General features: G+C 38.2%; 1 protein-coding gene across 1 annotated transcript in view; it reads right to left on the bottom strand.

The window, feature by feature from the left end:
• LRRK2 (leucine rich repeat kinase 2) overlaps window positions 1-14,604 on the bottom strand; it is a gene marked incomplete at both ends in the record, with an annotated part of 152,938 nt that extends 138,334 nt beyond the window's left edge. The window contains 6 exons of the mRNA XM_082849938.1: window positions 843-981; window positions 3,549-3,683; window positions 6,968-7,056; window positions 9,554-9,663; window positions 14,076-14,161; window positions 14,451-14,604. Of these exons, the coding sequence (XP_082706064.1) occupies window positions 843-981; window positions 3,549-3,683; window positions 6,968-7,056; window positions 9,554-9,663; window positions 14,076-14,161; window positions 14,451-14,604 (713 nt within the window). The remainder of the gene's footprint in view (window positions 1-842; window positions 982-3,548; window positions 3,684-6,967; window positions 7,057-9,553; window positions 9,664-14,075; window positions 14,162-14,450) is intronic.
• Window positions 14,605-15,283: the final 679 nt, after the last annotated feature.

Raw genomic sequence — 15,283 nt, 5'->3', positions numbered from 1 at the left:
ATGTGCACTTACAAAAGTAATAGAAATCTGATGTATTATTTTTGTCCATTAGTATTCACTGGTAGCATGCACAGCAAATTAATTTCTTCTTATTTGTACTTTTTTTGTTATGAAAGTGGCTAGATTTCATAGCATCACCCAAATGCTAAACAAGAATCACAATAAAGTGCCAACTCCTTCCTGTGGCTTTTCAGGCCCTAGGATCTGGTTATGTCTCCAGCCTCATCCACTGACTCTCATCAAGCCTTTCCCCTACCTCCATGAAATGGCACAGGAGCAGATGCTCAGGGCTCTGCATGTGTATTACACACACGCATGCGTGCACACACTTATAAATACAGTTTACTGAGCTACTTTTATCCTCTTGATTCCTCTATGCTATCTTTTGCTCCAGGATCTTTACGCTTAGGATGCCCACTGCCTGGGATACTGCCTGCACTTCTACTTCACCTCACACCTCTCCACACACAAAGCTCTCCTCATCATTCAAGACTCCGCTGACTGCCTCACTCCCTGTTTGTTCTCAAAACCCTAGGTACTTCTGCCAACACTTGCCCTATAATACTTTGTAATCACTTCCATGCTTATCCGTATCTTGCGGAGTACTATGGGGTCAGAAAAGGAAAGATATATGTTTATATTTTCTGCTACTGTTTCTCCAGCACCAAGCCCAGAGCCAGTAGCAGTACAGCATCAATAAATAAAAATTTATTAAATGAATAAATGAATGAGTTTAGCATCTACAAGTTTCTAAATAATAAAAATATTTTTGAAACACACTCAGAAAGAAGATAATATTGTAATTTTTCAGATTCAAAAATGAAACCATGTATGCAGGCTACTTACAAGGAATTGCTAGGGAATATAAACAGTGCAGTACATGAAACACAATTTCCTCTTCATCTTTAAAATGTTTTAATGTACTTAGCAATATCATATAATCTTTATTCTCAACAAATTCAGTCAGTTGCTCCTCTGAAACTAAAAAATGAAAGACAAAATATCGAAAGAGCTCAAACATGATATAAAAGTTTAATTACTCTATAATATTCATGATGATTAGATAAGACAGTAGATACAACAAACAAATTAAAAATTATATTTTAGCAAAGAGCACTTCCTAGGAATTTTATAACGGGGAAAATAGCTATTGAGGTTAAAATAATTGTTTTGACCCATATTAGTTATTCCATGTTTTGAAATGTAGTGACCATGTAGTGACCAAACAGTTCTCAGAAAAATAAAATTATTTACAATTTCATTTGAAAGATTCTAGAGAAAACTAATCAATGAATAATAAAGATGGCCTACTGAAGTGAACATATCACAATACTTAAAAAGGAGCGGTTGGGCTTCCCTGGTGGCGCAGTGGTTGAGAGTCCGCCTGCGGATGCAGGGGACACGGGTTCGTGCCCCGGTCCGGGAAGATCCCACATGTCACGGAGTGGCCGGGCCCGTGAGCCATGGCCGCTGAGCCTGCGCGTCTGGAGCCTGTGCTCCGCAACGGGAGAGGCCACAGCAGTGAGAGGCCCACGTATCGCAAAAAAAAAAAAAAAAAGGAGTGGTTAATGGTACATTGTTGAAGGGCAGCTCAGCTAAGTGGATGAGTTCAAGAGGAATGAACTTTAGCAAATAACAAGTAATTAGACTTTGAAATACTTTATCTTAATGGTCTGACTTCATCAGAGATCAAAAATTGTCATCATTAATTTTCATAATTAAAGTCTTGGGATCAAGCCAATGAGTTTCATTTGGAGTCATTTTACTGGGTGGGAACCTCAAAAACATGTATAAAAATCTGGTTTATCTAGCCTGAGAAGGACACTGACATAAATGTTAGTGTCACTCTTCAAAATCAACATTCCTTTTTGCTGTGCAACTTTACACCAATAGTCCATATAATATAATGTGAAATTGACTGGGTTCTTCTAATAAATGAGAAGTATCACCAAACCTTCTCATTTTATGAAACAGTTTCCAGAGCATAGTTTCAAATTTTGAAAATTAACTTTACACGTGCCACTAAGTAATGGGGAACTTCATATTCTTGAAAACTTCAGAAATGTTTCTACTCTACATATACAATCACAACACTGTCAGCGCTGATCTATCAAATAAGATCGTCTTTTTAACATTCCCTGGCGCTTCTCCATATGTCCTAGATGGATCCCACAATGCTGGTGAGCGATGCTAACCCTTCTTTCATGAATAAGAATGTGCCCCTTAAACTGCAGCACGGAAGATTATAAGCCCTCAAGACAGTAATTCCTCAAACTCTATTCTGCCCAATTCTTATGAAAAGCTTAGTTTCAAGATATGACATTTAGAGAAGACAGCCTGAAAGACATGCAGTTCCTCCATTCCTCTCTTCCACCATCAGAGAGCTGAGCCCCGTGTCCATGCTGTTCTGACTCTTGATAGAATCTCTTTCACTGAAATACACTTTGTGTTCCTTGCAAACTGTATGTATTTTATCAACTTATCCAGGGAAACCCAAGGGAGTATTTTCTCAAGTCTCCCATGAGACTGATTGCTTCTTCTGATTAATGAGTTGACTTTTATCTCAAGTAACTTTGTAACCAATGATGTTTACCTCTTTGCCTGATAGGAAGCAAAGAACCAAATTTCTGGTCCATCCGTTTGCTAAGATACAGGATCTGAAGTAAGCAGTAAATTTAACCTAGCTTCATATCATTTTCCCTTCACCCATTTCCTCATTCATTTTTCTTTTCCTCTAATGTATTATAAATATCTATAAGCTATTTGAAGTCCTTCTGGAATAAGACAGGGAATTAAACAGTAGAATTTCCATTCCTGGAGCTTCCAGAAACTAGAGTAGGTAAACTGATATGAACACAGGGCCCACATACGTTATTCTTATCCTAAACTCCTAGCACTGTTGGCTTTCATAATGACACAAAAGGTGCTCTCAAAAACTGTGGTAAATTGAATTGTAATGGAGATAACTAGCTGTGTACTCTCAGGCAGGTTGCTCATTTCACTTCTCTGATCCATTTCCTCACCAAGCCAGTGGAAGGACTAAAGGTTCCAACCAACTATAAAATTACATGGCTATCTCTGTCATCATTCTCAGTGCCATGTGATAAAATACATATTAGTCTTTTTCCTAAGGGACACTTTGTAAACCTCTTAGCTCTTTATCCAGAGCCTTTAGCAATTTCTAAAACCTCTGGTGATGACTTAACATCATAAACCCAAACTTAACCTATGCTTGGCTTCACAGTATTGCTTTTTCTTCCTTAACTCCTACACATACAGTTTGCAAAGTGAACCTATGCCTTGCTAAGCAATGGAAGAAAGCTTACTACAATTGCATAATTGATAATCCATGAATGAAATTCATTCTGCAAAAACAAGCAATATTTCTGAATTAACCCCATTACTTATCCTTGACTGACAATCCAACTTTTAATAAACAGTACAATTTCAGATATTTTCTTATTATCATAATTATATCCTACTTATCCCACTATAAACCATTTCTTCTTACATAAATATCAAAATAAAGAATTTGACATTTTAAATACCTCTCTCAAACAGCACATGCAAAGCTTTGCATCCAAGTTTCTGGACTTCGTCATTGGCTGAAAATGTGCGCATGGCATCAAAAATTAACAAGAAAATATCATTTTCTTCATCCAGTATCAGCAAAGTGATTTTACCTATTTCAAAGAGAATATGCTCCAAGTAAATAGCTGCTTTAACATTTAATGTCTTCATTTTTACATGAGGGTTATGAATGGTTTGTGGACTTCTCTTTCTGATGAACCACTTAATTGCCCCAGATGTTAGACCTATCAAGCTTTACGGTCTTTCTAAATGAGATAAACTCCCAGTACACTTTACTATAACTCTGTGATTCCCAATCAATACCCGTAGCCAAGACCTTTTGCCCCGAATTCCTGAAACATTTCTACCTGCCTCTTAGACAACACCATCTGAATACTCCATGGCCACCCAAACCTAGCCTACTCCAGTTCCATCTCTTCATCAATAACCACCATCCAATAGTTACCAGAGAAACTACGTCATCTACCTTCTTTCATCCTCCCTCTCTCTTCTCATTCTCTGACTAGCCAAAGAATCAACTCATTACCAAGTCCTTCAAGTCTAACTTCTAAATATCTCAAAAACTCCTTTTGAACTAGGCCCCTCCATTTCTGTCTTGTTCAGGACCCCAACACTTCTCACCTAGAATGCAAACACAATTGCATAATTGCTCTGGTAGGTCCAAATCCCTACCTAACTAGTTTACCTGCTGCATTATATTTCTAAAACACAAACGTGATCTGTAAATCCCTTGCTGAAGTCTTCTAAGGCCTTCTCGCACTCCTCAGTCTGACAAACAAGACTTTTCACAGACTACATGTATCTCATCAGCCTCACGTCCCTCCCTGCACTACTGACTCCAAACATGCTAAACCCCTTGCTCATCATAAACACATTTCTTTTGATATCTTTTTGCACTTGCACTAGCTGTGTGGAATGCCCTTGCCATTTTCTGCGCCAAATATGATCCTACCTTAACAAGAAATAACACAAACAGTACCTATTCTGTCAATAAAAACTGTAGGAGTGGTAGTCGTAGCAAACACTTCTACAGCACATAACATGTCAGACATAGGTTGAAGTATTGATAGTTCACTCTAACACGTGTAAACCACCACAACCCTGTGAGGTAGGTGCAATCCTCATGTTAGATAGAGATAAGGAAACTGAGGCACAGAAGTGATGCAGTGACTTTGCCCAAAGTAGAACAAATAAGAGGCAGAGCTGGATTAAAATTAAAGCAGGTCATGACCATGCTCTTAACTCCTACAAATGAGCTTAGCTGCAGTCTTCTCTTTGTTCCTATGGTGGTTTTCTTCATATCTCTGTTAGAGTACTTTCCTCATTACATTGAAATCATTTCTTTAAATGCTTTTTATCTCTTTGTCAGTGCTATCCAATTCTGTAGCCACCAATCACATGAGGCTACTTAAACACAAATTTAAATCAATTAAAATTAAAATTCAGTTTCTCACATTTCCAATGTTCAACCACCACATGTGGCTACTCACCATGATTTTGAACATATACAACATTTCCTTCATTGCAAAAAGTTATATTGGACAGTGGTGCTGGACTGTGAACTTCTACATTGTAGGAACTTTGCCTCACCTGTCTGAGAGTTCTCTAGCAGCCAGCACAGCAGTAAGTGCCAATAACTATTACCTCAGTTAACAAATAAGCCAAACAAAAAAATGATTCATAAATTAGCCTCTAATAAGTACCTGAAATGAACTCTAAAACACATTACAAGTTTTCCTAAAAGCTCAAAATTATTAATGTTACGTGGAAGAAATTAACTAGTCTTTTTAAAACACATGTCAAATTTACTATTTGTCTACATGCTGCTAACCTTGATATATTCATGTTGGGAGATTTCTCAAATTCATAAACCTCCTGTCCATTGCCAAATGGAGAATAAATCTTTACCTCCCCACCCCCACCAAAAAACAAGATCCCAAGGATGAGTTTAAATAAATCATGGTTAAGACTAGTTAGTACATCCCATTATATATTTTAATAAAAGGCTCTGGTGAAGTGGTGAGTACCTTCTGGCCTTTCCTATCCCTCTTCAGTTCATTCTCTGATCTTCACCCTCTTTCTTCCTTTCTCTTTCTCCTATTGGACCTTCATCACTTAGCATGGTCAATGAGGGCCTTTAAAAATCTTACCACCCACACATCCAGCCCCTCCCAGGCCTCTGCAATGCTGCACATGCTGTTTTCTTGACCTAAAGCACCCTTCACACTTTGAAGGAAATCCACCCTATCCTTCATGCTTAGCTTCCCTGAAAGGAGCCTTTCTTCTCAGAACCTTACATCATAGCAAGTGTCTGTCACAGCAATGATCACAACTATTGCACCACAGCAATATTCTTTGTTTTCAGGTCCATTATCCTCCAAGTATAAGTTTACTCAAGGAAAGAACCTGACATGTGAAATCAGACCCTGGTTCTACTACTTTTTGGCTGACGCAATCTCTCTATGCTTCAGTGTTCTCTAGAAAACTGAGATAAAATAATAAACTCAAGAGATGTTTTGAGGATTATGCTTTTAAAAGCATATTAAGTATTTTACATGTTAAGCCTAGCATTTAGCAAGCACTCAAGAAGAAATGCTATATATTTTTATTATGATGTATTACTATTATGTCATACTCTAGAGCATATATTATAGAAAACATATTAGAGATATAATGAAGTACAATACAGTCAAGACAAGGACATGTATGGCTAACAAACTAATGAGAATGTGAGATGTGGGACCAGATCTGAGGAGCAAAGCTGGGGACAGACATTAGATTTGGGAGTAATATATAAGGTGATGTTTAAGGCCAAGATGTTGGGTGGTATTTTTGAGAGAAAAAGTGTAGAGAAAAGAGATAAGGAAAGAAAATGGAGGGGCTTCCCTGGTGGCACAATGGTTAAGAATCTGCCTGCCAATGCAGGGGACACGGGTTTGGGCCGTGGTCCAGGAAGATCCCACATGTCACAGAGCAACAAAGCTCATGTGCCGCAACTACTGAGCCTGTGCTCTAGAGCCCGCGAGCCACAACTACTGAGCCCACATGCCACAACTACTGAAGCCCACGTGCCTAGAGCCCATGCTCCACAATAAAGAGAAGCCACCCAGTGAGAAGTCCACACATACAATGAAAAGTAGCCCCTGCTCCCCGCAACTAGAGAAAGCCTGCACACAGCAACCAAGACCCAATGCAGCCAAAAATAAATAAATAAATTTCTTTTTAAAAAATGGAAAATGGAAACAGAATTTTGGAAATCATCAATATTGAGGTTATATTATGTGATTATACTTTAAAAAAATAACATCAAAACACATTTAGCAAATGGTTTAAAATGTTTTTTTCAGTCAACATTAAAAATGTGTGTATATACTACCTGAAGTTAGGAGAAGATCTAAGGCCTTCAATCCAACTGTTGACAGGTTGACACTGGCATTATGAACTGTTAGCATTTTAAGAATCAGTCTGTAATTAAAAACAAAAATCAAGATCATACCTAGATGTTTGCTCTTTTAGATATTGTTTTTTACTCACCTACATTTTTCTTCATCTCATTGTATTTCATTCCCTATATTGAAGCTAGTGTATTTTTTCTCCCTGTAAACCTGAGCCAGGTTTATGATGACTAACAGGGAATTATTATGAGTCTCCATAGAAAAGTTATAACTTTTTCCTCTAAATATTCAAATTCAACTATTAACTATTTCACCCAATTCTATATCCAAAATAATATTGAGTTATATGCACCAAGGGATCAATCAGTTTATATGTGATACAAACTTGTAAATTATGTTATACACATTGATATTATTATAGGGAGATGTAATTAAAATGTTAGCTTGTATATAAAAATTAAGAACCATTTGAATATTTAAATTATTGATTTTTACTATTTTTGAAAGAGAAATTGATATTTTATAACAGAAAGTGAACCTAGTCTATCAATAGTATTCAATTAGTTCAAATGCATTAAATTTGAGCCCCTGAGTTATCAATTCTAAAATATACAATCTTTAGTCTATTCCTACCCCAGTGTTGTTTGGCTTTCTATTGTTAGAAGAAGAGAGAGCCTCCATGGCTTCACCTAGATCCAAGAAACTTGGCACGTGGTCTCCAGGTGGTGAGGTGAGGAACTGAGAGACCCTGTCCTTCGACTCTGTCAATTCTCCTCCTACCTATGCTGCCCCTACCTCTCCCTGCACCACTCCCACTATTCCTGACTTCAACACCACACAAGAGATTTCTCCTTTAGTACTGTAAGCCTTTGGGGGGATAAAAGTCCTTGAATATAAGGAGATATGTTTTACAATAAATATTTGCTGGTAATGATCTAATATGCTCCACTGTAGAGAGGGTGTGTCTACACTGTTCACACTACTTCTGGCCTAAAGGAGTGTAATACCTGATGAACAGAAGATGAATGAATGATGAGTGAGTGACCAAATAAATGAGTGAATGAAACTTCCTGTAGAAACGTTTATGTAAGTTAATTTGAACATTTGGTTTATACCAGAATATGACTAGATGAGTTTTCCATTGCTCCCTAAAGTTATAGATGGCTAATCTTTGGGGATCTTGGAAATTCTCATCCAAACCAAGGGACACATAACATTACAACTACTAATTGCAGGCATATTTTGTCTAATTCCTCATTAAATGCAGTATTCTTTACTACTGACTCATAGAATTTCAGAGATTAGTTTGGTGTTCAGAGAACACCTATTAACTGTAATTAGTCTCTTTTCAGAGCACAGTCTTTAGATGCTAGAAACCGAAGAACAGCAACACATGTTTATCAAAGATGGAAAAATGTATAAGCACGGACATGCTCGCCTATGAACAAACAGCTCTGATTTGTCAAAATCTGCAGCCACAGTTAATACTAATAAATAGTGCAAAGATGTAAAATTTAGTTTTGCATTAATTACGTTTTCCACAAGCAATATGCCTTTGGAAGCAATTAGTATTCACTTCTCTGTGGTAAAGAAGAGTCACATTAGGTATAAAGAACACCTAAAGTTGATGACAGAAGATATTTTGTTAAATGTCAAGAAACAAAGTTTTCCAAAAAGGATTTTCCTGGAAACACATTTTTTTTTTCAGAAAAGTTTTTCTTAACTAATTATGGCTAAAGAAGTAGTCTCATTTAAGAAGTCATTATGTTGCAAACTGCAATAATATAGCTGGTAAATAGCTATCAAGATTTGGCTGCAGATGTCCTGAAAGATAATTTCCTCTTTTTTCTTCATTTTGAAAGCTGTAGTTTAAGCTCATTAAATATATATGTATGAATATACATAAATGTACTTTTTAAAGACAGTAAAGCATAAACTTCTAAATTACTATTTATAGAACTAACATTTTAGTTCCCATATTTTTGTTTTGAAGAAGTAGTGGTTTGTGTCAGTTCTACTATTAAAAAGTAAAAAAAGAGGGGCTTCCCTGGTGGCGCAGTGGTTGAGAGTCCGCCTGCTGATGCAGGGGACACGGGTTCGTGCCCCGGACCGGGAAGATCCCACATGCCGTGGAGCGGCTGGGCCCGTGAGCCATGGCTGCTGAGCCTGTGCGTCCGGAGCCTGTGCTCCGTAACGGGAGAGGCCACAACAGTGAGAGGCCCGCATACCGCAAAAAAAAAAGAAAAAAGAAAAAATCTTTCCTTGGTTTGAATTCATAAACAGTCATCAACAATCTACAACTTAATCAATTGTATAACTATTATTATATTACTAAAATAATAACAACACCTGACTTCTTACCTCAAATGTTAGTTTTCTAATTCAAATAGATTATAGACTTCTGAGTCAAAAGCTCTCTATAAATGTAAATCATTGATTCAGGGAAAACTATATGTATTTTAAAGGATTTTTACTAGATTGGCTTGGATTGCAAATATAATATATCAAGGGAAGGGTTGTCATATGTACAGATAAATATTCAATGCAGTTTGTTTTTACATACTTACTGGTGAACCCCTAGGACTTCCCAATCATGTCCAATATCCTGGGGACCCATTAAGCTTTGCATTGTATTTGGACAGATTTCTATTAATTTGCATAAAAGTGACCAACCCACCTAAAAACAAGAAAGACAAATATTCACATTTTTTAAAAAACCACACAAATAGAATATATTCAGTCAAAGAATCTCTTCATTCTTAATAGAATAGGTGGCTACATTATTTTAAAATAATTATTTTAAAACAAAATGATACTCTAAAAATGCTTACTGAGAAAAGCAACTCATATACTTAGAATACATCTTTCTTCAAAAATCTACTGAAAAGGCATACAAAAATATTATAACATTTCTGAATGATGAAGGCAATAGACTGCCTATTGTCTACATAAAAGGAAATAACACACACACAAAAAATAGTTTTAGAGGACACACCAAAATTATGAAGTACAGGAAAGGCTATTCTCAGGCCTTCGTACCTTTTAAGGCATATCTACCTGACAGATTTTCTTCTAAATATTTAGTACTTTAATTATAAGAAGAAATGAAGTAGTTTGGAATGGAGGATTAAGGGAAGTTGGAGATTTTGATGGCAAAGTGTAAGTTATCTGGAAAGACTGCTCTCCAGATAATGGAGCTAGAAAAAATAGCAAAAGAAGTAGTATCGTCTGATGACAATGTAACGTCTTTCATAGGTAAAAGAGACAGGCATTATGAGATAGAGAGGAGGTAGAATTTCTCAGTGGACCCCTCTAGATTTCTTCCGTACACCTAACTATGAGCTGATGAGATTTAGACATCACAAGTGTCCCTAAACTCTCTCACATTCCCAAATTAAGTATGATCTTACTGATGCATTTTAAATATACCTTCGTTCAGCTCATTTATACATGATGCCAACTTGAATAAGCTGCTCTTTACTTCTGAAAAAAATACACTTTTTTACATACGATATTTTAATTCCAAACTGGACATTAAATTTAACTCACTTTTCCTGTTATAGTTTCCTCCCCAAATTTAAGGACTCTTCAATTCTTTCTACTATATTACAGAACTAAACTTGATATGGTCAGAAAAAGAAAATAGAAAATGCATATACATGCAGATCTAGAGATTAATGAAAAAGTGCCTAAGCACGATGTGTGATAAATACCAACATAATATGAATCCTGAAAGCAGGATTCGCTAGAATTACTCAGGGAAGAATATAATACAGAAAAGGTAGAATTTGAGTCAGATTTCAAAAGAATTATAAATTTGGTCACTCAAAATAGGGAAATGGAAACTTCTAATACTGATGAGTTGTGAGGAAGGAAAGTAAGATACTAAATGGTGAGGAGGCTGCCAAAGAGGGGCCCATTCCTAAATGAGACTGGATACGTGAGTTGGAGCTAAGTGGTACAGACGGTTGAGTGACAAGGGGAGAAATCTCTATGCAACCAAAAAGGAATAATGCCACGTTTCCTACTTGTTTACAGGAATAAAAGAGGGGTATTTAATAAGATAAAAGTGATTACATAAGATCTCGTTACAATATTATTTCCAGATCTTTTCTGGATTAAGCATGAATTGCTTTACTCTGTCATCACTTCCTCTTACACGATTTCAAATTCCTTGAAAAGGAAGCAATTTCTGACAGCTATTTTTACCTATATTTAAGTAGACAACCTCCTCCACGTAAGCCGAACAGACATTGACAATCCGGATGTCATAGAAACTGGCTATTTTTGTGCTTTCATAAAATCATCAAGACTTTTTTCCCCAAGTATTTCAAAAATTAACATTTGGAACAGTTTCTGGTGGTAAATATAAAATCATAAATCACACAGGATACTATACTCATCTCTGCATCTGCATGGCTAACTCAAGGAGAAAACCTGTTTTGTTTTGCTTGATGAAACAGCAGCATCAGTAATTGCTTTGCAAAAAGACTGAGGCAACTGAGCTTCCAAGATTAAATAGAATTGCTAGCAGCAAAGCAGAGGTAACAATTGATCCATTAATGTATTCAATTAAAAGCTTATCTTTCAAAAAGAGAAGGCTCCCATCCTGCACAGTTATAATACAATTAAATTGGTAGTTTCACTTTATTATAATTATTCTGTAAATTCAAGTATCTAAGTAATGCACAATGGGAAAGAGTCTAGGGGTTAAAGAAAATTTTAGTCACTTTCATATATTTCACTCACTTACATCAAAGGTGGAAACTGTGTGGATAAAGAGATGTAATGTAAACTGAAGAACACAGAGAAATGATCAGATGACTGGCAGGAAAAGAAATTTATAAGACAGCAGCCTAACTACCAATTCTCTAAAGATTGTCATTTATTAAGGAGAACTAATAAAATATGAAAAGACATTGAAAATAAAAATTCAGAGTCTGGAATGTCATGTTAAATGAATTCTGAAAACAAACCTTACTATTTACTTTTGAAGGGGACTTTACCTTAACTCCTTAAATTCATCAAGTGATTTTAATCCAGCACCTCCAGCTGATTCAAGATATAAAGCTTTAAAGAATATCTAGACTAATTTCACCAGTAATATGAAGAAAGCTGAAGGAAAAAATTTTTTTTTCTTTTAAGTGGAGTATTAAAATATCAGTAGAGCTACCCCACTCCACATCCCTTTGATAAGATCAATGATAATTTAAATCGATAATGTCATTGTGCGTAGCACGGTCACAGCATTTGTATCATACCATTGTACTTTTTACTTGTGTAAAAATCTTATGACATCAGCACCTACTATATGATGGAAAAAGATTCTGAACGTGTGTGAAGCTTGAGTCCTGACCCTGTCACTAGCTCTGCGATCCTAAATGAGCTACTTATTCTGAGGAAAAAACATTCAGTGTGATTTCTGAGAGGATAGTGAGAGTCCAGCAAGAATCAAATGATATAATATACATAATGCCCTTTGTAGAGTAATATATTGTGCTGAAACTAATAATTCTATTCCATTAAATTACCATATCAAAAGACAATTCCTTATTTTCATTTATCTCTGGTACCTACTGGGCAAGGATATTGAGTGACATTCATAACTACTCCAAACAAACATGTCCAGGCTCAGGCAGTTTCTAAAATGAAGAAGAATTAGGTGGTGGGAATGTTGCAGGCTTCCCTGGATTCTCAAGTCTAGCACTGCCTCCTCTGGACCCTGCAGACCAAAGGCCACCCAGGGCCCAATTGTTCTGAGTTGTACCTGGCAGAGGAGACTACCAAGAACAGAATCCAAGGAATGGAGGCTGCCAGACAAGGCACTTTGGAACGCCAAAGCAGAGGCAAGTAAGAAGGATGATGTGGATGGAGAGTAGCAAGCACAATAGGCCAGTGCCAGGGAGTGACTCATGTTTCATGGGCAAAATTCAGACATTGGGTGTTAAAAAGAACAGTGTCTTTATCATGTCTCCATTTTTTCATGATCTTATTTGCTAACAGCCTGAAAATGAATAGTCAGATGGGAAATATTTCAGTTGAAGAAAAATAAAAGTAACCATTTATCTGAGATATAAACATCTTCATATAAAAGAAGCTAGATATATGTTTCACCCAAACTAGACATAGCTAGACACAGAGATTAGCATAAGATAGACAGATACAGACTTAAGAGATCCAGATAATTCTTACATCTGTCTAGCCTCTCAAGTAGGTATTAGAAACACTGCACCTCGATAGAGTTCAAAGTTCAATTCTCTTTCCCTTCAGGATCTAACATGCAAATGAAAAAGGTAATTTCAGTTCCCCAAATCTCAATATCTACAAAGGAAGTTAGCCTTAGGCAGTAATTTTGTTTTGACTGTAAATCATCCTTAATTATCATCTTAAGGCTCCTTTTTAAATATATCTAAGATATGTAACAAATTTCTGGGTTTCCTACAGTGCAGTTTCTAAGATTCACTTTTACATTCATTTTATATGAAAACGGTTGAGAAGTATAGATTTAAACTTATAGGGGAATCCTAAAACATCACTCTTTAGATAATACATTGTGTACTACAACTAAAGAAGGTTAGAAATCTGTCTTCAAGTTTAAAAAAAAAAGAAAACCTTAAACCTATGAGAGTTTGCCAGTAACTTCATTTTATTAAGTTAATTATTATTAGTTCTATTACTGTTCATTATTCCTCTTTCCCAAACTATTCACAATTGTGTCATCTGCAGGACATGCTGTACATTGGGAAGATTCTTAGAATAATTTTATTTAAGCACTGATGATCTAGCCATCTAGCCAATGTCAGAACGAAACCTCAATCCATTATTATTCCCCTCCCACCACCATCCATATTCTGTCAGCCGACTGTATAAAGTTACTTCTTAAATATAATTAGGGAGCACACAGTTGGCCCTCTTACACCGTTAACATTTGATAATGATTTGAAAACGCTTCCATCTTAAAACCACAGTCAGCGGTTTGTCAGGACAAATCTCAGAAATAACCCAGAACTCTGGGTATAGAATATTAATAGAAAAACACCTATTTCCAATGCGAAGGGGAAATGGGAAAAATGAAAACAACTCCTTTACCTGCTGCACACTAGCGACTCTCATATACGAGTCCAAGACGATCAACAGAGGCACGTGGACATTTTTGTCTTGAAATAACTTGGAGGCTGGAAAAGAAGGGGGTTAGGGAAAAGTAGCAAAGTCACGATTCATGGCACCCCTTTTAAGTCTGAAAAGGAGGGAGAAAACAAAAGAAGTGAGCTCAAGACCTTCCTAGAATTATCAGCTCTTTTCTGCCCTAAGGAGTAGAGAGTTTGCGGCTCCTCAAGAATCCAGGTTTGTGCGGCCACAAAGTTCGGGGGGAGAAAGTTTGTAAAAAAAAAAAAAAAAAGGCCGGGGGGGAAGGAGGGCCGGGGTGGGGGGCGGTAAAGGGACAGTTCCCCGGCAAACGATTACCGTGGTCGGCGTAAGTGAACACGAGCATATCCTCCAGGATTTGGACCAGCGTCTCTATCTGTTTTCCTTCCTGGACATTGTTCAGCCTGACTATCAACTTCTTCAGAGTTTCCTCATCCTCCTCCTCGCAGTCCTGGCAGCTGCCACTGGCCATGACCGACCCTGCTTCAAACCGGCCGCCCCTCCTGCACCAAGGCCGGCCGCTCCGGTCAGAAGACGAGGCCAGCTCACCGCCCGCAGCCAGCGCTCCCGGCTGACCCCATCTGCACCCACGGCCGCCCATTTATGCGAAGGCGGCGGCTCCGCGTCCGGCGCCGCCCTCCCCCGCCCGCTCCCTTTCCTCCTCTGCTTCCCCTTCCCCCACCCAGGGCCAAAACACAGCTCTGGGGCCTGCGAGAGGTTCAGCTGAGGTGCTGTGCCCGCAGAACCATGGCAGGCAGGCAGGACGCAGCAAGAGCCCGCCCGGCCCGGGTGACAGTGGCCGTGGCCCCCGCACCGGCCGAGACGGGACCCCGGGCCGGCGCAGCCTCCCGAGACCGGATCCCGCTCTCCGCAGCGGCGCGGCCGGGAGTCGCGCAGGAAGAAACCGACTCAGCGGACTCCGCCAAGGGCCCAGTCCCCGGGCCCTGCAGCGGCCGGCGAGGCGCGCGGTGGGCACCGCGGCCCACGCGACCCGACCCACCAGCCTTGACTCCTGCAGCCCCGCGGAAGGTCTGGGAACTAGGAAGAAGACAAATAAAAGCTGCCGCGGATCTCCAGATCTAAGAATAGAAATCGGGGCGTTGGGAAAAGAGGGAGCCGCCCAGTTGGCCCCTTTTAGGAAAACATTCTCT

This window comes from Leucopleurus acutus (genome assembly GCF_964270905.1).
Source record: "Leucopleurus acutus genome assembly, chromosome: 11".
Taxonomy (NCBI): domain Eukaryota; kingdom Metazoa; phylum Chordata; class Mammalia; order Artiodactyla; family Delphinidae; genus Leucopleurus; species Leucopleurus acutus.
The sequence above is the reverse complement of the archived record's forward strand: the minus strand, read 5'-3'. Positions and strand labels throughout refer to the sequence as shown.